Source organism: Entelurus aequoreus, linkage group LG17, assembly GCF_033978785.1.
Source record: "Entelurus aequoreus isolate RoL-2023_Sb linkage group LG17, RoL_Eaeq_v1.1, whole genome shotgun sequence".
Taxonomy (NCBI): Eukaryota; Metazoa; Chordata; class Actinopteri; order Syngnathiformes; family Syngnathidae; genus Entelurus; species Entelurus aequoreus.
The window spans coordinates 10,289,509-10,314,359 of NC_084747.1; the positions used below are offsets into that span (position 1 = coordinate 10,289,509).

The window sequence follows — 24,851 nt, forward strand, 5'->3', positions numbered from 1 at the left end:
TCTGGTTTGAACAGCAGCCATGGAAAAAGTCTGTGCACGTGCTTGTATATATATATATATATTTTATTTTCAAACAGTAGTTGTCCATTATTTGATGTTAGATACTTTTGCTAACAATTGTTTTAAAATAAGAATAAAATGCCTTTGTTTTGAAAAACAACTGCTGTGGAGTAGGAAACGGAAGTGGCGGGCTTCTAGCGCATGCGCAAATCTACGTGAAGCCAAGCAAAAAGACGAAGACCGCATGCTATGGTTGTTCGGAGATTCTTCGAATTCACGATCTTAAAGTCATATGATTCACAGCAAATATAGCAACAAATATCTCAATTGGTATTTTCCAAAGCCACGAAACGTGCATTGAGTTTGGAGCGATATCTGAAGTGAAGATTGAAGACGTGATAGAAGATGGACGACTACTGCTATGCTAAGATGGCGACGTCCGCTAAAAGAGAACATGAAAGAGAATCAGCGCCACCAACTTCCAGCAAATCACCAACGGAGATAAAGACGAAAGATGAAGGTGAGTGACTTGAAGTTTTGTCATTTAAAAGCTATCATAGGCCCTGAAAAAAGTGTTGATGAGAAATGAGCCGACCTTGTTGAAGAATGTAAAGAAAGAGCCGCCATGATTGTTAGCTTGAAGAAGGCAGTGGAGTTCACATCAGAGGAGATGAAAGAATGCAAAAGTCAAATGAAGAAAGTGGAAGAGCAAAACAAGCGCTTGTGTAAAGAAAATAATGATGTGAAAGAAGAGATGTTGGGGAAGAGTAAGAGATGTGAAGAGAAGACTGGACCACATGTCTACATCAACGTGCAGAGGATTGGAGGTAATAAAGAACAAGAAAATAAAAAATGTATGCTTTGTTCGAACACTAATGGTCAAATAGGATAGCTGGTAGTGTTTTTGTTATACTGTAAAGTTCAAATTGGAATGACAATGAAAATAAGTCTAAGTTACAAACATCTGAGCCTCTTTAAATATTTGTATTTATTTCTAGTTCTTATCTTCTTGTTTTTTCTAAAACAGTTGTATTGAATTCCTTTGGTGGTGGTATGGTATGATATGTTTTAATAACAGATAGTTTATGTTAAAAATGTGCCTGAAATTAAACAAAGCCCCAAATTCGAAAAGACAACTTTCACCAGGGTGTGACACGAATATTCAAGAAAATGGAATTCAGAAAAATGTAAACAGAAAACCTGAATTAGATTAGATTTTCATATTGCTATAGTCATTTTCATTTATTGTTAGTATGATTGTTATTTTACGTCTTATTTATTTGTCACTAATGTATATCTGGTTGTTCTTTTAGATTATATTTAAAATTGAGTTTTGGTGATGCTGTTTTTACGTTATCAAATTAATAAATAATTTAGTTATTGTGATTCCAAAATCCCTCAAAATAATCATTATTATTATGTTTTGCCATAATTGTCCAGCCCTAGACGAGGTATTGGAAAGGACTTCATGATAAAATATGTATCACGGTACTTGAGTCACGATACAATAGTCTATTGTAATATTGTGACATGGAGTTTTACTGACATTTTTACAAAGTCACTGAAAAATTCAAAAAACTACTTAAAATTAATGTTGTGTAAATGTATACTTGATGACAGTTATTATTTATTGGACAAATTGTGTCAAAAACAAAGTAAATAAAATGATCATTGCAGTTGTACAGAAAGTGGATCACATTTCTTGCATTTAATATCTAAAAAAGTTCTCTACTTCTTAACTACAGACTTCTTTCAGAGAGAAATTATCTTCTTTAGTTTTGCGATGTATTTCAATATTGATTCCAAAATCCCTCAAAATTATTGTGATTATTATGTTTCGCCATAATTGTCCAGCCCTAGACGAGGTATTGGAAAGGACTTCATGATGTATCACGGTACTTGAGTCACGATACAATAGTCTATTGTAATATTGTGACCAGTGTTGGGACTAACGCGTTACAAAGTAACACGTTACTGTAACGGCGTTAGTTGCAGCGGTAACTAGTAGTCTAACGCGTAATTTTTTTATATTCAGTAATTCAGTTACCATTACTACATAATGCATTAGTGCGTTATTTCACGTTATTTTTGATGTAGTATCGGCTAGAAACAGAAGATCTGAGTGTGTTTTATTGCAGTGTCGTCCTTCTGAATCTCTTGCGTCACAAAGAGGAGGCGCGCTGTGTGTCTGGGTGTGGGGAGGGAGGGGAGGGGTGTGCGCAGCAGCAATGGTGAGGGAGGGGCAGAGACAGAGAGAGAGAGAGAGAGTTATGATAAACGCGCATGCGTCGCCAGGCTCTGCTTTTTCTCCATAGATATATCAGATTTAATTTTTTATTATCTATAGCAGGGGTGTCAAAAGTGTGCCCCGGAGGCCATTTGCGGCCCACAGCTAATGTTTTAAAGGCCCACGGCACATTCTAAAAATACTATTCAAATAAACAAAAACATAACAAAAGTGAAATAAAAAAGCTTAAAGGTGAAATGTAATTTAGAAAAAGTTGCAACGTTGACTAATAAAACAAAGTTGTTGTTTTTCTTTCAAACTGTCATTGCTCAAAACATAATATTGAATCAAAATCAATGTTATTACGAGTTATAGTACACACACTGTCAATTTTCTTATGCACTCTTTCATTCTGCTTCATGCTGAATTTACCCCAGGGATCAATAAAGTACTTTCTATTCTATTCTATTCTAGACTTCTAGAGTGTTTGATTATCACATCACTCTAAATGTATAGACTATAAAGTTCACAAACAAAAAGAGGGATCCTAGTGGGCCAGGCCAATGTTTCCTTATCTCTAAACTAAAACTGGGGAAATGCGTAGAGTGTTCTGGGCTTCGGACATGATTTTATTTCAGAATTCCTTGAGAGAAAAGGAAGGCTTTGTGTATGTAAAGTTAAAGTACTTCCTTGGTTTACAGCTATGTTGTTATTATGCTGTTTGTTACTTATGTATGTTATGTTGCAGCTATTTAAAATAGTTTTGTCAATTTGTTCTGGCCTGAAATAAATTGGCCCTTTGAAACATATCTTTGTCTTTGTGTGTTGTATGTAGACCACATTGTTTGTGTGTTGTATGTAGACCACATTGTTTGTGTGTTGTATGTAGACCACATCGTTTGTGTGTTGTATGTAGACCACATTGTTTGTGTGTTGTATGTAGACCACATTGTTTGTGTGTTGTATGTAGACCACATTGTTTGTGTGTTGTATGTAGACCACATTGTTTGTGTGTTGTATGTAGACCACATTGTTTGTGTGTTGCATGTAGACTACATTGTTTGTGTGTTGCATGTAGACCACATTGTTTGTGTGTTGCATGTAGACCACATTGTTTGTGTGTTGTATGTAGACCACATTGTTTGTGTGTTGTATGTAGACCACATTGTTTGTGTGTTGTATGTAGACCACATTGTTTGTGTGTTGTATGTAGACCACATTGTTTGTGTGTTGCATGTAGACCACATTGTTTGTGTGTTGCATGTAGACCACATTGTTTGTGTGTTGCATGTAGACCACATTGTTTGTGTGTTGTATGTAGACCACATTGTTTGTGTGTTGTATGTAGACCACATTGTTTGTGTGTTGTATGTAGACCACATTGTTTGTGTGTTGTATGTAGACCACATTGTTTGTGTGTTGTATGTAGACCACATTGTTTGTGTGTTGCATGTAGACCACATTGTTTGTGTGTTGTATGTAGACCACATTGTTTGTGTGTTGTATGTAGACCACATTGTTTGTGTGTTGTATGTAGACCACATTGTTTGTGTGTTGTATGTAGAACACATTGTTTGTGTGTTGAATGTAGAGCACATTGTTTGTGTGTTGTATGTAGACCACATTGTTTGTGTGTTGTATGTAGACCACATTGTTTGTGTGTTGTATGTAGACCACATTGTTTGTGTGTTGTATGTAGACCACATTGTTTGTGTGTTGTATGTAGACCACATTGCTTAGCAGAGTTCAGTGATGCAAATGCATGTCAAGTTGATCATCACATTGTATTATTGTCCAGTGCAATAACAGTACTGAAATGAAGTCTAAAAGGGCATTAATGGGAGCCTTAAAAAAAGAAGAAGAAGAAAAGAAGTAACTAAATAGTTACTTTTCACAGTAACTCATTACTTTTTGGTATAAGTAACTGAGTTACTTTTGAAATAAAATGACTAGTAACTGTAACTAGTTACTGATTTTCAGTAACTAACCCAACACTGATTGTGACATGGAGTTTTACTTCCATGTTTACAAAGTCACTGAAAATTTCAAAAAACCTACTTAAAATGAATGTTGTATAAATGTGTACTTGATGACAGTTATTATTTATTGGACAAATTGTGTCAAAAACAAAGTAAATAAAATGATCATTGCAGTTGTACAGAAAGTGGATAACATTTTTTGCATTTAATATCTAAAAAAGTTATCTACTTCTTAACTACAGACTTCTTTCAGATAGATATTATCTTTTTTAGTTTTGCGATGTATTTCAATATTGACTTTTTCCCCACTGTTAGTTTGTAGTATCCTAATGTCCATCGCAGCAGATGTTTTCTACTTTCTGTGATTCTAGCTGAACTTTTCTGAGTCTATGACAAGTCATGTAAACATTGATCCATCATTCTGGCAAGGCACTAAATGAATGGCCATGAAACACTACACACTAGGGTTGTCCCCATACCAATAATTTAGTACCGGTACTAAATGTATAGATACTTTTCTAAATAAAAGGAACTACGAAAAATGTCAAAATTGGCTTTATTTTAACAGAACATCTTACACTACATTAAACACTCACAGTCAAAGAACAATTTTACAAGGTTAAAATATAAATTAAAAGGCATTAAACACTTTGGGTTTTTCTTGTTGCACTCAAAGAACAATTTACAATTTTCCATATTACATATAGTCTGCTATAATCAAGGATTAGATTAGAATAGAACAGAAAGTTTTACTGACATTATATAAAGTTATTCTAAATGTATGGTTGCCAGTCCTGGTCTGTGCTTTAAGAAAAATACAATTATTAATGAAGTACTAAAAACAAAACTATGAATACATGTACACAGATAAGCCATGTAGCAGGTAAAACACATTTATTAAAGACAAAACACAAATGGTAGGAATTTGTTACAAAATGTAGTCATTTCACTTGCATTAGTTGACTGCTAATTGGGCAGTTTTAACTGTGCTAATATTTGGCATCAAGCCAAGCAGCTGTGTGCGCGTCTACGTATCTACTAACCCCAAAAGCAGTGAAGTTGGCACGATGTGTAAATGGTAAATAAAAAGAGAATACAATGATTTGCAAATCCCTTTCAATCTATATTCAATTGAATAGACTGCAAAGACAAGATATTTAACCTTCAAACTGGAAAACTTTGTTATTTTTTGCAAATATTAGCTCATTTGGAATTTGATGCCTGCAACATGTTTCAAAAAAGTTGGCACAAGTGGCAAAAACATCTCACAGGTGAACAGGCTAATTGGGAACAGGTGGGTGCCATGATTGGGTATAAAAGCAGCTTCCATGAAATGCTCAGTCATTCACAAACAAGGATGGGGGGAGGGTCACCACTTTGACAACAAATATGTGAGCAAATTGTTGAACAGTTTAGGAACAACATTGCTCAACCAGCTATTGCAGAGAATTTAGGGATTTCACCATCTAAGGTCTATAATATCATCAAAAGGTTCAGAGAATCTGGAGAAATCACTGCACGTAACATTGAATGCCCGTGACCTTGGATCCTTCAAGCGGTATTGCGTCAAAAACTGACATCAGTGTGTAAAGGATATCACCACATGGGCTCAGGAACACTTCAGAAAACCACTGCCACTAACTGCAGTTTTAAGTACAGTCTGTAAGTGCAAGTTAAAACTCTACTATGCACAGCAAAAGCCATTTATCAACAACACCCACAAACACAGCAAAAGCCATTTATCAACAACACCCAGAAACGCCGCCGGCTTCGCTGGGCCACGAGCTCATCTAAGATGGACTGATGCAAAGTGTAAAAGTGTTCTGTGGTCTGACGAGTCCACATTTCAAATTGGTTTTGGAAACTGTGGACATCAAACAAAGAGGAAAAGAACCATCCGGATTGTTCTTGGCGCAAAGTTCAAATGCCAGCATGTGTGATGGTATGGGGGTGTATTAGTGCCCAAGGCATGGGTAACTTACACATCTGTGAAGGCACCATTAACGCTGAAAGGTACATGCAGGTTTTGGAGCAACATATGTTGCCTTCCAAGCAACGTTATCATGGACGCCCCTGCTTATTTCAGCAAGACAATGCCAAGCCATGTGTTGTAACAGTGTGGCTTTGTAGTAAAGGAGTGTGCATACTAGACTGGCCTGCTTGTAGTCCAGACCTGTCTCCCATTGAAAATGTGTGGCGCATTATGAAGCCTAAAATAGCACAAGGGAGACCCCCGGACTGTTGAACAACTTAAGCTGTACATCAAGCAAGAATGGGAAAGAATTCCACCTGAGAAGCTTCAAAAATGTGTCTCCTCAGTTCCCAAACCTTTACTGACTGTTGTTAAAAGGAAAGGCCATGTAACACAGTGGTAAAAATGCCCCCGTGCCAACTTTTTTGCAATGTGTTGCTGCCATTAAATTCTGATTTAATGATTATTTGCAAAATAAAAATAGTTTCTCAGTTCAGACATTAAATATCTTGTCTTTGCAGTCTATTCAATTGAATATAAGTTGAAAAGGATTTGCAAATCATTGTATTCTCTTTTTATTTACCATTTACACAACGTGACAACTTCACTGCTTTTGGGTTTTGTACATGTGCACAGCAGGGGAGCTGGTTAACTTATGAGAGTAGTATGTGTGTTTGTGAGAATGTCAACGTGTTGTCTGAGTGACGTCAGTGAGTGAGTGGGCGAGTAAAGAGAGAGCAGCAGGACAGGTGTAACAACTACATTATACCTGTCACTATTTAAACTCCTTGTGCAGATCTGAATGCTTATTATTTAAATGTTGACCTAAGTCTGAAGCAAAGGTGGTAATACTCATCACCACATTAGGCGAGGCGTGTTTTAAAGCAGCTGTTGTGAGAGTAGTGTATGTGTGTGTGCACCTTTAAGAGTGGCAGTATGTGGGGTGAGTAAGTGAGTGGGCGAGTAAGGAGAGGTAGTGGTAGCATGTGCAGGAGTGTTAATAGCATGGTGGATGTCCGGTTGTGCCCTGTGGAAATAATAAATAAAGTGAGCAAGTTGTAACTAATCGACGGCCTCGTCCTTCCGACCATAGAGCGGAGCTTTATGGACCCAGTGTTACCCCCAACAAAACATGGGCCCTTGAGGGAACGTCTCCCCTGCGCTCCTCGACCACGGTCTGGGAGCCCACAAACAGGAAAGGTGTAAAGCAACCCTTGCAGAGCGGCGGCTCCCTGTTTAAAGTGTCACCACCATGTTATTGCTTGTATGCAGTTTGTGTGTGCGTTTTGACACACTCAACATCATGCGCCTCAGCTCTGTAGTCACCGCCGCACAGCAGCATTCAGATGAAAGAACGGTACCGGTACTTTTCAAAGGTGGTATAGTACCGATTTCAATTGATTAGTACCACGATACTTTATTAGTAGCAGTATACTGTACAACCCTACTACACACACATACAGTACATAGAAGAAAGTGTGTTTGTGTTGTTTGTGTCTTGCAGACGTCCAGCAGCTGATCGGTAATCCAGAAGAAGTTTCCCCTCAGTTAGGGGGGAGCTCCACTTTGAAGCAGGAGACTCCACAACCACCCTGCATTAAAAAGGAAGAGGAGGAACTCTGCATCACTCAGGAGGGAGAGTGTCTTCTAGGACGAGAGGAAGCTGATTACACCAAGTTTCCACTGAGTATTCTCTCTGTGAAGACTGAAGATGATGAAGAGAAACCACAAGTAGACAACCTCTTAGCTCCACTATCAGATAGTGAGGCTGAAGACGAGGTTGAAGAAACTTTGAGCAGCGATAAAGACTGTGAAGGTGATATGAGGACTCACACTGACAACAAACACTCTGAATACTCTACAAAAAAGAGAGGTAAAACATGTTTGAGCTGCTCAATTTGTGGTCAAAGTTTTACTAAAAAGAGCAATTTGACTCAACACATGAGAACACACACAGGTGAAAAACCATTTATTTGTTCAGTTTGTGGCAAAAGCTTTTCTCAAAATAGCTTGTTGAGTCGACACATGAGAACGCACACAGGTGAAAAACCATTTAAGTGTTCAGTTTGTGGCAAAAGCTTTTCTCAAAATAGCTTGTTGAGTCGACACATGAGAACACACACAGGTGAAAAACATTTTGCTTGTTCAGTTTGTGGCAAAAGCTTTTCTCAGAAAAGCTCTTTGACTCAACACATGAGAACACACACAGGAGAAAAAACATTTAATTGTTCAGTGTGCGGCAAAAGCTTTTCTCGAAATACCTCTTTGACTCAACACATGAGAACACACACAGGTGAAAAACCACTTAATTGTTCAGTTTGTGGCAAAGGCTTGTCTGTTAACAGATATTTGACTGAACACATGAGAACACACACAGGTGAAAAACCATTTATTTGTTCTTGTTGTGGCAAAAGCTTTTCTTTTAAGGGTGGTTTGATAGAACACATGAGAACACACACAGATGAAAAACCATATAAGTGTTCAGTTTGTGGCAAAAGCTTTTCTGTTAAGAGAATATTGACTCAACACATGAGAACACACACTGGAGAAAAACCATTTAGTTGTTCAGTGTGCTGTAAAAGGTTCGCACGTAATGCAGATGCAGTAAGACACTTTAGAACACACAAGGGAAAATAACCAATTAGCTGTTTAGTTTGTGGTATGTTGCTCATATGTGGTGACATCCACCCTACCTAGGACCTCCTCACTGCTTCTTTCACAAATATCCATCAATCAATCAATCAATGTTTATTTATATAGCCCTAAATCACAAGTGTCTCAAAGGGCTGCACAAGCCACAACGACATCCTCGGTACAGAGCCCACATACGGGCAAGGAAAAACTCACCCCATTGGGACGTCAATGTGAATGACTATGAGAAACCTTGGAGAGGACCGCATATGTGGGTAACCCCCCCCCCCCCCCCCCCTCTAGGGGAGACCGAAAGCAATGGATGTCGAGTGGGTCTGACATAATATTGTGAAAGTCCAGTCCACAGCGGATCCAACACATCAGCGAAAGTCCAGTCCATTGTGGGGCCAGCAGGAAACCATCCCGAGCGGAGACGGGTCAGCAGCGTAGAGATGTCCCCAACCGATGCACAGGCTAGCGGTCCATCCCGGGTCCCGACTCTGGACAACCAGCACTTCATCCGTGACCTGTGCAACTCCCCCTCCATAAGGGAGAGGGGATCAGAGGAGAAAAGAAAAGAAAAGAAACGGCAGATCAACTGGTCTAAAAAGGGAGTCTATTTAAAGGCTAGAGTATACAAATGAGTTTTAAGATGGGACTTAAATGCTTCTACTGAGGTAGCTCTCTAACTGTTACCGGGAGGGCATTCCATAGTATTGGAGCCCGAATAGAAAACGCTCTATAGCCCGCAGACTTTTTTTGGGCTCTGGGAATCACTAATAAGCCGGAGTTCTTTGAACGCAGATTTCTTGCCGGGACATATGGTACAATACAATCAGCAAGATAGGCAGGAGCTAGACCGTGTAGTATTTTATACGTAAGTAGTAAAACTTTAAAGTCACATCTTAGGTGCACTGGAAGCCAGTGCAGGTGAGCCAGTATAGGTATATATATATGTACAAAGTATATAAAGGTATATACAGTATAGGCGTAAAATGATCAAACTTTCTTGTTTTTGTCAAAAGTCTAGCAGCCGCATTTTGTACCAACTGTAATCTTTTAATGCTAGACATAGGGAGACCCCAAAATAATATGTTACAATAATCGAGACGAGACGTAACGAACGCATGAATAATGATCTCAGCGTCGCTTGTGGACAAAATGGAACGAATTTTAGCGATATTACGGAGATGAAAGAAGGCCGTTTTAGTAACACTCTTAATGTGCGACTCAAACGAGAGAGTTGGGTGGAAGATAATACCCAGATTCTTTACCGAGTCGCCTTGTGTAATTGTTTGGTTGTCAAATGTTAAGGTGGTATTATTAAATAGATGTCGGTGTTGAGCAGGACCGATAATCAGCATTTCCGTTTTCTTAGCGTTGAGTTGCAAAAAGTTAGCGGACATCCATTGTTTAATTTCATTAAGACACGCTTCCAGCTGACTACAATCCGGCGTGTTGGTCAGCTTTAGGGGCATGTAGAGTTGGGTGTCATCAGCATAACAGTGGAAGCTAACACCGTATTTGCGTATGATATCTGAGGTATTCATACAAACTTGGATTATTTAGAGCATAATCTTATCCACTCATGACCCCATGTCTTCTCTGTATCTGAAACCTTCCTGAACAGTAAGATAGATGATGCTTCAAGTGCTTGGTTACTCCTTCTTCAGTCCAGGGACCTGGGGCCTCATGTGTCAAGTTTGTGCACGCTCAAAAACCTGCACTACACCCTTTTTCACTGCCAAGTTGAGATGTATCAAAACCGACGTTGACGCATAAGTGATGCTGGGTAACTGTTTGCATAACAAACCGCCTAACTTTTACTCTTTGACTTTATCATAGTTGTATTTTTAACTTATCATGCCATGATTTTACCCGTCCCGCCCACATGGAAATATATTTTCCTCCATGCGGCCCCTGAGCTAAAATGAGTTTGACACCCCTGCTGTAATGTGACTCATGTGAGCAGGTTACTGTATAAACACATTTTGTTATAAGTTATAAAAATGTGTTCAGTTCTCAGAGACACATCAATGTCAGTGTAGCTGCTGACAGATGCAACATGTATATTTAAAATATAATGTCATAGTTGGTGCGAATAAATAAATAAATTACATATTGTACATATAATGAGATTAAAAATGTGATTCCTTGGGTTAATTCATGCAAGTTTATGTTAACTTTATTTTTTTTACAAACCCATGTCAATTGAGTGGGGAATATATGTTTTGTTTCCGGTTTGGTCACGTTGTTGGGGGGACAATTAATATGTGAGGGAATTAAAGGCCTACTGAAATAAAATGTTCTTATTTAAACGGGGATAGATAGCAGATCCATTCTATGTGTCAGACTTCATTCCGCGATATTGCCATATTTTTGCTGAAAGGATTTAGTAGAGAACATCGACGATAAAAGTTTGCAAGTTTTGGTCGCTGATAAAAAAAGGATAGACAGAAGATCAACAATACTACCAAACAATGGACCTGTAACCACACGGTTAATGCTGTCCAACCTGGCGAAGCCTAGCAATGCTGTTGCTAACGACGCCATTGAAGCTAACTTAGCTACGGGACCTCGACAGACCTATGCTAAAAACATTAGCGCTCCACCTACGCCAGCCCTCATCTGCTCATCAACACCCGTGCTCACCTGCGTTCCAGCGATCGACGGCGCAACGAAGGACTTCACCCGATCATCCGTGCGGTCGGCAGCTAGCGTCGGATAGCGCGTCTGCTATCCAAGTCAAAGTCCTCCCGGTTGTGTTGCTGCAGCCAGCCGCTAATACACCGATCCCACCTACAGCTTTCTTCTTTGCAGTCTCCATTGTTCATTAAACAAATTGCAAAAGATTCACCAACACAGATGTCCAGAATACTGTGGAATTTTGCGATGAAAACCGAGCTGTTTGTATTGGATACAATGTGTCTCAATACTTCCGCTTCAATCATTGACGTCACGCGCATACGTCATCATACATAGACGTTTTCAACCGGAAGTTTCGCGGGAAATTTAAAATTGCACTTTATAAGTTAACCCGGCCGTATTGGCATGTGTTGCAATGTTAAGATTTCATCATTGATGTATAAACTATCAGACTGCGTGGTCGCTAGTAGTGGCTTTCAGTAGGCCTTTGAGGAAGCAGCAAGAGACGACAAGTGTTTGATGTGGATGACGTTAATGGAGTCCCGGATTGAAAATAAACTTTATTCCCTTGGAGTTTATGAGGCCAACGAGGTATGATTACTTCTGATATGTTTGTGAAATCTATGTGTTTTCTTTCTTTGGATGTCAGACTAATTGTAAGTTCTGTTTGCTTATTTTATTACTTCTGACGGCATTATATTTGGCATCGTTGGTAACGTGAAGAAGACGTGGCTGAAATAAATGTCTGTGAGAAAAACGAACGACTTGAGCCTTGATTAAGACCTCGGAGGGAGTAACACTGATAATGGGCCGCAATTTACAGGTCAGTGATTTGATGAGTTTTCTGAAAAAAAGTATGGGTTTCAACTAAGGCTGTCAATGTTAACGCATGTGATTATTAAAAAGAATATATCGCGTTACCATAAATGAATGATGATTAATCACAGTGTTGATTTTGACCGGCGCAGGAAGGCAGTGCGCATTGCACAGGCAGCGATGACGTCACACTCCAGTGGTAGAAGGATGTGCTCTGCGCCCACTTTCGCTTCAAAACAAACCTCGATGGAACTTCATGTAGGTGTACACCTAATACTGTGCACATATTTCTTCATGTAGCCCTAACAACCTGAGATCCCTCAAAATGTTTTCATCCAATCGCACCCAAGGTTTAGGTGAGTGCAGGAGAAATAATAGATTGTCCAAGTTCAGATTTGCAGGTTCAATTGTATATTGAAGACATGCATGAGTTGTTTGTTTGCGTGTGTGTGGGTTCCTGTACAAAACAAATACAATCATTATAAATCAACTAAAGTGACCACGATGCAATGAAATATAGGCACAAGCCTGCAACAGGGCCGTTAAATGTATATCACTTAGATGTGTATACACAGTGTACATAAATGCACATAATTTGAACATCCCAGCCCTAAGTAATGTAATGAGTAATAGAATGTAAATAGCATCACAACAAAAATTGTAAATTGGGGCTAACAAACATGTCCAATGCTACAAACAGGCCCCAATGAGGGTACCCGGAAAAGGGTGGAGTGCCATCTCCGGGTTGGGGAGGAGACCCTGCCCCAAATGGAGGCATTCTTGCCAACCCTCCCGAATTTTCCGGGAGACTCCCGAATTTCAGTGCCTCTCCCGAAAATATCCCGGGACAACCATTCTCCCGATTTCCAGCCGGACCTAAGTGAAGACAGCCTGTCGTCACGTCCACTTTTCCTCCATATAAACAGCGTGCAGGCCCAGTCACGTTATAACATCTACGGCTTTTGGAGCTCAGTGCGCAACTGCGCACACAACAAGAAGGAGACTATTATATAAGTCTCCGTTATCCATATGTTTATCTATAACCCATAAAGTAGGCAGGCACGGAGCTATTGCTCAGTGTGTGTTTATTCCAGCCGGCACGTTAATACACTGACACACAACATCTGGATTCCCATCATGCATTGCTTCAACACTACGGCAAGTAGTAATGTCCAAAAACATAGCACAGACGAAGCAGAAGAACGAAGAAGAGACAATCATGGCGACGACAAGTAAGAAGAAGAAGTACGCTTGCAAGTTCCAAAATGATTGGAAACAAGAATTTCAGTTCATCCAGGACAGCTCGAAGGGGAAGGGGTATGCCAGGGAGAGATGGACGATTCTAGACTCTGGTTCATTTGAAGAAGGCACTTTTGTGCGTGCCACACAGCAATGCATCATCAGAGAGAGTGTTTAGCTTGGTTAGAAAGATAGTGACAGAATAGAACGAGGATGGACAATTCAACCCTAAACTCACTCCTTTCCTGCAAATTAAATTTCACACATACTGCCCATACCTATGCTCCTTCAAAGGCTGTGCTACTGGCTACAACAATGAGTAGAGAGGAGTGTTATGTGTGTGTAGACCCCCCCCCCCCCCCACCACCCCACCCCCACCCCCAATCTCCCGAATTCGGAGGTCTCAAGGTTGGCAAGTATGAGTGGAGGAGTTCAAGTACCTCGGAGTCTTGTTCACGAGTGAGGGAAGAGTGGATGGTGAGATTGACAGGCGGATCGGTGCGGCGTCTTCAGTAATGCGGACGCTGTATCGATCCGTTGTGGTGAAAAAGGAGCTGAGCCGGAAGGCAAAGCTCTCCATTTACCGGTCGATCTACGTTCCCATCCTCACCTATGGTTATGAGCTTTGGGTTATGACCGAAAGGTCAAGATCACGGGTACAAGCGGCCGAAATGAGTTTCCTCCGCCGGGTGGCGGGTCTCTCCCTTAGAGATAGGGTGAGAAGCTCTGCCATCCGGGAGGAGCTCAAAGTAAAGCCGCTGCTCCTCCACATGGAGAGGAGCCAGATGAGGTGGTTCAGGAGTCTGGTCAGGATGCCACCCGAACGCCTCCCTAGGGAGGTGTTTCGGGCACATGCGACCGGTAGGAGGCCACGGGGAAGACCCAGGACACGTTGGGAAGACTATGTCTCCCGGCTGGCCTGGGAACGCCTTGGGATCCCCCGGGAGGAGCTGGACGAAGTGGCTGGGGAGAGGGATATCTGGGCTTCCCTGCTTAGGCTGCTGCCCCCGCGACCCGACCTCAGATAAGCGGAAGAAGATGGATGGATGGAATTAAACGGTCGGCACATACGGAAAGTGGCGTTGGACAATCCAAACCGAAAGGAACTTTGAACTGACTGAACAATGAAAAGACATTGAATCTGTGAAAACTAGGGGTGTAACGGTACGTGTATTTGTATTGAACCGTTTCGGTACGGGGGTTCCGGTTCGGTTCGGAGGTGTACCGAACGAGTTTCCACATGAACATATAAAGTAGCCGCCTAAGCTAAAGTCTTAACAAGCTGCTTTGCTTTCTGCCTCTGTCTCCTACAACGCACCCAGCATTGTCCCACCCACACAACCATCTGATTGGTGACGGTGCCCAAGAAGCCCATCCCATCGAGCTCAAATGACTTCAGAACTGTAGCCCTGACGTCCCAGGTCATGAAGGTCCTCGAGAGACTTGTGCTGGATCAGCTGAGGCCACTGGTGGCTCCTTCCCTGGATCCTCTACAGTTTGCATATCAGCCCCATGTAGGAGTGGACGATGCTGTTATCTACCTGCTGCATCATGCTCACTCTCACCTGGATGGTGGGAAGGGCACTGTGAGGATCATGTTTTTTGATTTCTCCAGTGCCTTTAACACCATTCAGCCAATTCTGATGAGTGACAAGTTGCTCAGGATGGGTGTCAGTTCATCCATTGTCTCCTGGATCACTGATTACTTGTCTGACAGGCCCCAGTTTGTGCGACTGGGGAGCTCCGTGTCGGATACTGTGGTCAGTGGTGTAGGTGCTCCACAGGGGACCGTCCTGTCTCCTTTCCTGTTCTCCCTGTACACCTCAGACTTCCAGTATAGTTCCACACCTGCAGAAATACTCTGACGACTCTGCTGTGGTCGGGTGTATCAGAGAGGGACGGGAATTGGAGTACAGGACACTGATCGCTGACTTTGTGGAGTGGTCTCAGGCGAACCATCTGGTCCTTAATGTGGACAAGACCAAGGAGCTGGTCATCGACTTCAGGAAAAGAGTGACCCCGGTGGAGCCCATCAAGATCCAGGGCCGGGAGGTGGCAGTAGTGGAGCAGTACAAGTACCTGGGAGTCCACTTGAACAGCAAACTGGACTGGAAGGACAACTGCAAAGCTGTTTACAAGAAGGGCATGAGCAGACTCTTTTTCCTGAGGAAACTTAGGTCATTCAATGTGTGCAGCAAGCTGTCGGAGATATTTTATCAGTCTGTTGTGGCCAGTGCACTGTACTTTGCAGTGGTTTGTTGGGGGAGCAGCACCAGCAAAAGGGACTCAAACCGGATTGATAATCTGATCCGGAAAGCCGGCCAAACTATTGGCACGCAATTGGAGGCGTTTGTGTCAGTGAGGGACAGGAGGTCACTGGACAAACTGCTGGCCATCATAGACAATCCTGCCCATCCACTCCACCTGACAATTAAGGGACAGCGGAGTTCATACTCCAACAGGCTCCTTCAACTTCCTTCCCGCACTGTACGATTCAAGAACTCCTTCATTCCACACTCCATCCAGTTGTATAATCACTCGCCATACAGCAATAGATGACATCTGCCTATTACCTGACACCTGACATGTTAGCTACTTCTCTTTGTTTATAATGTCTATTTCTATTTCCTGCTGGACCTACTCTCTATTTTATGCTGCTGCTGTCATATAGACTGTATATACTGTAATATTGTACATGGTCATTGGTTTATATTGTATATATGTTATAGACATAATATAATATATCTGTATATAAATTACTCTGTACACATATTATGTATATATTCGTATATATGTTATATTTTTTTATAGCTATATTAGTTTATTTATACCTGCATTGTCCTTTCCATCATTGTAACTGAGCTACTGTGTTGAACAATTTCCCTTGTGGATCATTAAAGTTTGTCTAAGTCTAAGTCTAAGTTACAACCATAGCGGTATTAGCCAATCAGCAGTGCGTATTCAGAGCGGTAACAGCCAATCAGCAGTGCGTATTCAGAGCGCATGGATTCAGTGCTTCTGCGGTGGGGTTAGCAGATAGGTGTTTAGCAGGTGAGCATCAGGCAGCGGACTCTCCCCAAATTAAAATAACCCCCCCCCCCCCAGTCAACTACTAGTAACATCACTATGAGCCCGTTGACCTTCTAGAAACAAACTGCAGCTCAGCTGGCTCGCAGTCCTGGCTTGAGGTGAAGGCTAATTAGCTTTTTAGCGTAACGTTAGCTCATTTTGCGGTGTGTGTGTGATAAAAATCAACTACAGGCTTCCCAAATGCTGTAATAAATTAAGCATGATGAGTTGACTTGAAACTGTTTAATGTTGTACTTTTTATATGTAGAAAAAAAGTTTATTATTACAGTGTTCCCAATGTTAAAAAGATAAAGCCATTGTTTACAAATTTGGTAAATAAATAACCAAAACATTTATATTTTGTCGTTTTCTTACTGTACCGAAAATGAACCGAACCGTGACCTCTAAAGCGAGGTATGTACCCAACCAAAATGTTTGTGTACCGTTATACCCCTAATGAAAACTGTGTGAGACTGTTCTTGGGTTTACTATTAATAGCGAAGGTACTGTGTGTGCATTGTGTTCACAAGAATACGACTGTTATTTGCATATGTGGGATTTTTGCTGTTTTTTTGTGTATAGACGCATGCTGATGGAGTTGAATCCGGCTTTCAGGTGTTATTGTGCCACTCTAGTGAAGTGAAGGTGGATTTCTTACAGTGGTTACAGATTATTAGAGAAATCATTCCTATAAGTCTATATTTTGTTTATATATTTTTTTATTTACTTGTCTATTTTACTTAGTATTAGAGTGCTATTACTGGTGTAATAAATAACAGAATATTTTTCAACTTTCACGCGACTGATTTTATTGTGAAGTTTTTTCCTTTCTCTGAAGTAGGGGCGTCTCGTCCTCTGTTCTGGAGCGTAATAGTTAGGGGGGATACAGTAAGTCCCACACACTGACACTTACTCACTTATTCTGTACTTTAGGTTCTCACCGTGACGGGTTCAAATCTTAGAGCCTAAGCTATTGTGTTTTTACTAAGCAGGCAGAGTGGACACGAGACTAATAGGCCTGGGGGTTAGGGATTTAGCTCCTCTAACTTCCTGCCATTCAGGGAAGAGTGATTTACCCCTACTAAGCAGACGTCTGTTACAATCGGATGAAAACTGAGGTTATTAGTCAGTAATGCAGCGACAAACTTTCTTATCATCGGCACACATCAAGTTTAAAATATAATCAGGACGCACTTTGTCCTGTATGTTTATTAAAGGCCTACTGAAAGGAATTTTTTTTATTTAAACGGGGATAGCAGATCCATTCTATGTGTCATACTTGATCATTTCGCGATATTGCCATATTTTTGCTGAAAGGATTTAGTAGAGAACATCGACGATAAAGTTCACAAGTTTTGGTAGCTGATAAAAAAAGCCTTGCCTGTACCGGAAGTAGCGTGACGTCGCAGGTTGAAAGGCTCCTCACATTTCCCCATTGTTTACACCAGCAGCGAGAGCGATTCGGACCGAGAAAGCGACGATTACCCCATTAATTTGAGCCAGGATGAAAGATTTGTGGATGAGGAACGTGAGAGTGAAGGACTAGAGTGCAGTGCAGGACGCATCTTTTTTCGCTCTGACCGTAACTTAGGTACAAGCTGGCTCATTGGATTCCACACTTTCTCCTTTTTCTATTGTGAAACACGGATTTGTATTTCAAACCACCTCTGATACTATATCCTCTTGAAAATGAGAGTCGAGAACGCAAAATGGACATTCACAGTGACTTTTATCTCCACGACAATACATTGGCGAAGCACTTTAGCTACGGAGCTAACGTGATAGCATCGGGCTTAACTGCATATAGAAACAAAAGAAATAAACCCCTGACTGGAAGGATAGACAGAAAATCAACAATACTATTAAACCATGGACATGTAACTACACGGTTAATGCTTTCCAGCTTGGCGAAGCTTAACAATGCTGTTGCTAACGACGCCATTGAAGCTAACTTAGCAACGGGACCTCACAGAGCTATGCTAAAAACATTAGCTATCCACCTACGCCAGCCAGCCCTCATCTGCTCATCAACACCCGTGCTCACCTGCGTTCCAGCGATCGACGGAAGGACTTCACGCGATCATCCATGCGGTCGGCGGCTAGCGGCGGCTACCGTAGGATAGCGCGTCTGATATCCAAGTCAAAGTTCTCCTGGTTGTGTTGCTGCAGCCAGCCGCTAATACACCGATCCCACCTACAACTTTCTTCTTTGCAGTCTTCATTGTTCATTAAACAAATTGCAAAAGATTATGAGCCAGGAATGTAAGAAAAGATTAAAAGGGTCGCTAGTTATTTAAAAAATATTTTATTTTTTAAAGTGCAGTTGTCGATCGGAAGTTGCACACTTCTGGCGCATGCGCAAACACATGGAACAGTGGTAAAGCGGAAAGTCCAAGATGGCGGACTAAGCGGCTAGGCTTTCTGGAGAAGTTTCACATTTACGATCTACTATTCACCTTTTCTTAAGCCCTCCAAACGGACTTTGAGTGTGGAGCGACGGCGTGTTATCTGAAGTGAAGATTGAAGACGTGATAGAAGATGGACGACTACTGCTATGCTAAGATGGCGACGCCCGGTAAAAGAGAAAGTGAAAGAGAATCAGCGCCACCAACTTCCAGCAAATCACCAACGGAGATAAAGACGTAAGATGATGGTGAGTGAGTTGAAGTTATGGTAAATTGGAAGCTAATTTAAGGCCTAAAGAAAGCATTCATGAGAAATTAGCCGACTTTTAAACAATGTAAAGAAAGAGCCGCCATGATTGTTAGCTTGAAGAAGGCAGTGGAGTTCACATCAGAGGAGATGAAAGAATGCAAAAGTCAAATGAAGAAAGTGGAAGAGCAAAACAAGCGCTTGTGTAAAGAAAATAATGATGTGAAAGAAGAGATGTTGGGGAAGAGTAAGAGATGTGAAGAGAAGACTGGACCACATGTCTACATCAACGTGCAGAGGATTGGAGGTCATAAAGAACAAGAATAATTTCAATACTGTCAACTTTTGATTGGGAAGTTCAAGTGTCCAAAGAAAATTTACATAATTTGCATTCTTGTTATGCGCCTTGTTAGAATAGTGTAGAAAGTAAACACTTAATACACCATGTAGTTTTAAACTTAAACTAATTGATGAAGTACTATTTTAGTTGACTTCATCTGGCGTCAAGCTGTCGCCGGCCGGTATATATAAATATACTATGTGTATTTACAAACCCCGTTTCCATATGAGTTGGGAAATTGTGTTAGATGTAAATATAAACGGAATACAATGATTTGCAAATCATTTTCAACCCATATTCAGTTGAATATGCTACCAAGACAACATATTTGATTTTCAAACTGATAAACCTTTTTTGGGGGCGGGGTTGTGGGCGTGGTTAAGAGGGGAGGAGTATATTTACAGCTAGAATTCACCAACTCGAGTATTTCATATATATTTCATATATATATATATATATATATATATATATACATATATATGAAATACTTGACTTTCAGTGACTTATATATATATATATATATATATATATACATATATATATATATATATATATATATATATATATATATATATATATATATATATATATATATATGTATATATATATATATATATATATATATATATATATATATATATATATGTATATATATATATATATATATATATATATATATATATATATATATATATATATATAAAATTATTATACATATAAATAAAATAAATACTTGAATTTCAGTGTTCCGGAGGCTATCCAGTAGATGGCAGTATTGTCCTGTTTAAGAGTGTCACAACATTGCTGTTTATGGCAGACAAACTGCTTTATGGTAGACGAAAACGTGACTGCTGTTGTTGTGTGTTGTTACCGCGCTGGGAGGACGTTAATGAAACTGCCTAACAATAAACCCACATAAGAAACCCAGAACTCGCCCCCAATCATTCTACAGTTATAACGTGATTGGGCAGGCACGCTGTTTATATCGTGGGAAAGCGGACGTGAAAACAGACTGTCGCCACTGTCCCCACTCAGGTCCGCGTGGAGCTGGAGGGGGCGTGGCCTCCAGCTCCGGCTGAATTCCGGGAGATTTTCGGCAGAGGCACTGAATTCCGGGAGGGTTGGCAAGCATGGTCTCTGATAACTGTACACATTTTTATAACTTTATTATTATTATTTTTTTAATATGAATTTATTAATCAATCAAAAAAACAATACACAACAATACCACAACAATGCAATCCCATTCCGAAACCAAACCCGTCCCAGCAACATTAAGAACAACAATAAACAGAGCAATTCAGAGCAATTGAGGACACACAAACATGACACGGAACAATCCAAATGTAGTGAAACAAAAATTAACATTATCGACAACAGCATCAATATTATTAACAATTTCAAAATAGCAGCGATTAAAAAACCTTCATTGATATTATCATTAAAAACATTAATACAAAATTATAATAAAATAATTAGAAATGAACAATAGTGTCACAGTGGCTTACACTTGCATCACATCCCATAAGCCTGACAACACACTGTGTCCAACATTTTCCACAACGATATAATAAGTCATATTTTTGTTCATTTAATAGTTGAAACAAATTTAAATAATGGATACCATATTCCAATATATGACTCATTATTATTATCTAAACTAAATGCAGTTTTTTCTACTGATATCATCTCCATAGCTTGTGTGTACCAGTCAGTATGAGTTGGACTATCAATATCTATACATTTTTTTAATATTACCCTTTTTGTTATTATGCATATTGAAAGAAAAGCATTTTTACTCTTTGATGACACGTTACTAAATTGATGGAGATCCCTAAGAATACAAGTTTGCAGTGTCATTGGGATGTTCATATTAAGGAATGTGATTGCTTCTTTTGTTGTTTTTAACCATAACTCTTTTATTCTCTGACATTCCCACAATAAATGAACAAGAGTTCCTTCAGCTGCCCGACACTTCATACATAACTTGCTATCTACTACACCAATTTTAAACAGCTGAGGAGATGTAAAATACAATCTATTCAATATCTTAAATTGAGTCATCTTATCTTTAATGCTTCTAAAGGGCTTATTGGCATTTTTCCAAATATCATTCCATGATATGTCTCTTTCATCTAAAATGTTTAAGTCCATCATCCATTTCCGAACACATGCATCATTTGCATTTCTAGTGTGGTGTTCATTTGTTATTCCATAAAATAGTTTAATTAATTTCTTAATTATATCTTGATTAAAAAGTGCATCTTCCAGTTCATGGCTATTTAAGGACATACTTTCAGAGGATATGCATTTATTTACAGCGTGTTTTAAAGAGATAAAATGTAAAAAATGATTTCTGGGTACATTATATTGATCAACTAAATCATTGAACGGTTTAAAAGAGTTTTTATTAATAATATGATGAGGTTTAGTAATACCTCTGTCTTTCCATGTTGTCCATTTAACCACATTTTTATTAATGGTAATAATAGGATTGTACCAAAGCGGTTGATTGACAGATGTCATTGGGTTGATTCCTAGTATTTTCTGGCACAGTTTTAGAATGTTAAAGGTGGCTTCTATTGGGCTCTGCCTCAATTCATTAGGTATTTTTTAATATAAGCTCCCCACATCAATGTCCAAATTCATTAACATATTTTTTTCTATGTTGATCCAGTCCTTATCTGCAGAAGAATGGAATAAGTGGCTTGCTTGTTTACAACCAAAGGAGATATAATAATGTAAGAAGTTTGGTAATTGTAGTCCTCCTTTATCTTGTGTACAAGACAACCTTAAGTATGAACATCTGGCCTTCTTTCCACACCATATAAAATGTGATATCATTGTATGTATTTTCTTAAACCAACTTTTATTAATTAAGACAGGCATCATTTTCAGTATATAATTAACTGCTGGCAGTATACTCATTTTTACTATGTTCACCCGACCCCAAAGTGATATTTAGAGACGTGACCAGCATTCCATTTTGGATTCTATCTTATTTTTTAAATGTTTAAGATTTAGATCTCTACTTGCATAAAGGTTTGGTGTAATATGTAGTCCTAGATATATGATTTCTGCCTCTTTCTATTTAATTTTGTAGTTCTGAACTTGTGATTTCTTGCAGTGTTTATTAAGTGGCGATATTTCACATTTGTCCCAATTGACTTTATACCCTGATAAACAGCCATATTCAGTGATGACATTATTGATATAGTGAAGAGAGGAGTTAACATGTGACAGGTAGAGAATTATGTCGTCACAATACATCGATAGCTTATTATACTGAGAGCCAATTTTTATACCATGAATATTATTTTCACTTCTTATTTTTGCAGCTTAGGGTTCAATAAACAAATTAAATAATAATCCAGATGTAGGACATCCCTGTTTTACTCCTCTTTTTAACGAAAAAGGTTCTGACTGATGCCATGGGTCTTGTATAAAGCATCTTAATCCATTGTATAAAATTATCTCCAAATCCAAATTTACGTAATGTGCAAAACATAAATGACCAGTTTATGCGGTCGAATGCCTTCTCCGCATCAACAGTACATACTGCTGTGGGATAAGGGAGACTTCTAGCATAGTAAATAACATTAAACAATTTCCTTGTATTGTCTGAAGATTGTCGACCTACCATCAAGCCAGTTTGGTCATTATGAATTAATTTTCCTATTACATTTGATAATCGTGTGGCTAAGATTTTTGCCAATATTTTATTGTCCATATTGGCTAGGGATAAAGGACGGTAATTACTGCAATTCAATGGGTCTTTATCCTTTTTATGTATCAATGAGATATGAGAAAAATTGAAGGTTGGAGAAAACAATTGTTTATTAAATGAATATTGGTACATTTGTAATAATAGAGGAGACAAATCTTCACTGAATATTTGATAAAATTCTGTATTGTAGCCATCAGGGCCAGGAGATTTATTTTTTGCAAATTAATTTATAGCTTTTTGAATTTCCATTAATTGTATAGGTTCCTCCAGTGATTTTTTGTCATGCTCTGATAAGGATGGCAGTTGTATTGCGTTTAAATATGACTGCATAGCTTCTATGCTACAATCTTTCTCAGGCTTATATCAATTTGTATAAAAAGTTCTAAACGTTTCATTGATTTGCTTGGGATCAACAGAAATACTACCATCTGAAAAATTAATATTAGATATATGATTCCTAGTCATCTGCTCCTTTAATCTTAACGCAAGGAGCTTTCCAGCTTGCTCGCCGTATTCATGAAACTTTAATTTGGCCCTATTAATTTTATATTCAACCTTCTGCTTTATTATATTTTTATATTCCATTCTTTGTTTGCAAAGTTTGATCCATGTTTCCTGATTATACTGTTCGGACAATGTGTCCTGCAGTTGTTTGATTCCATTCAATAATTCATTTTCTTTAGCACGTTGTTTTTTATTCTTAAAGCTTGCAATCCTAATAAGTTCTCCTCTTACACAACATTTAAGTGCTTCCCATAATGGGGAGATGTCAGAGACAGAATCCTGGTTATTTTTAATAAAATCTGAAATAAATTATTTAATTCGTAATTTATTTTCCTCACTATCTAATAAAGATATATTAATTTTCCATTGTTTGAATTGGAAAGCGACAGGAGGAAAGCTTACGTCGATTTGAATTGGACTATGATCAGAAATAATTATTGGGTGAATTTTAGCCTGCACGTTTTCTACAATTACCTTAGGAACAAAGAACATATCAATTCTTGAAAATGACTGATGTCTGTTTGAATAAAAAGTGAAATCCTTCTCATATGGATTTAAGGTTCTCCAAATATCTATTAGGTTAAGAGTTTGCATTAATTTCAGAAGAGAAAAAACAGATTCCTTGGGTTTAACAATCTTACCAGTTTTATCAATATTTGGATTTATTGTTAAATTTAGATATCCACCCATAATAATATCAGAATCAACATAATCTGCTAATTTGAGCTCCATGTCACCAAAGAAAGAAGGTTTATCATCATTGGGTGCATATAAGTTTACTAGTGTGATATTGTTATTATCTATATGGCAGTTAATAATCATATATCTACCCTCTGGATCTAAAAAATACTATATTTATAATATAGTTAATCTTTTTGTTAAACATTATAGCAACACAAGATCTTTTGGAGGATTTGTATAATTTATAACAAAATGTGTTTATACAGTAACCTGCTCACGAGTCAGATTACAGGAGGGGTGTCAAACTCATTTTAGCTCAGGGGCCGCATGGAGGAAAATCTATTTCCACGTGGGCGGGACGGGTAAAA

At 39.1% G+C, this 24,851-nt stretch overlaps 4 protein-coding genes across 6 annotated transcripts in view; 1 reads left to right on the forward strand and 3 right to left on the reverse strand.

The window, feature by feature from the left end:
- LOC133632307 (gastrula zinc finger protein XlCGF17.1-like) overlaps positions 1-24,851 on the reverse strand; it is a 607,858-nt gene that overhangs the window by 487,026 nt on the left and 95,981 nt on the right. The gene's annotated exons all lie outside the window — the stretch shown is intronic.
- The window catches only part of LOC133632342 (oocyte zinc finger protein XlCOF6.1-like), a 309,811-nt gene that overhangs the window by 254,235 nt on the left and 30,725 nt on the right, over positions 1-24,851 (reverse strand).
- The window catches only part of LOC133632323 (gastrula zinc finger protein XlCGF17.1-like), a 293,261-nt gene that overhangs the window by 172,809 nt on the left and 95,601 nt on the right, over positions 1-24,851 (reverse strand). The window lies entirely within an intron of this gene.
- On the forward strand, positions 226-9,476 carry LOC133632328 (zinc finger protein OZF-like). Its single transcript, XM_062024709.1, has 2 exons — positions 226-520; positions 7,683-9,476. Exons 1-2 carry the CDS (start codon positions 406-408, stop codon positions 8,813-8,815), a joined length of 1,248 nt encoding a protein of 415 aa, XP_061880693.1. The 5' UTR covers positions 226-405; the 3' UTR covers positions 8,816-9,476.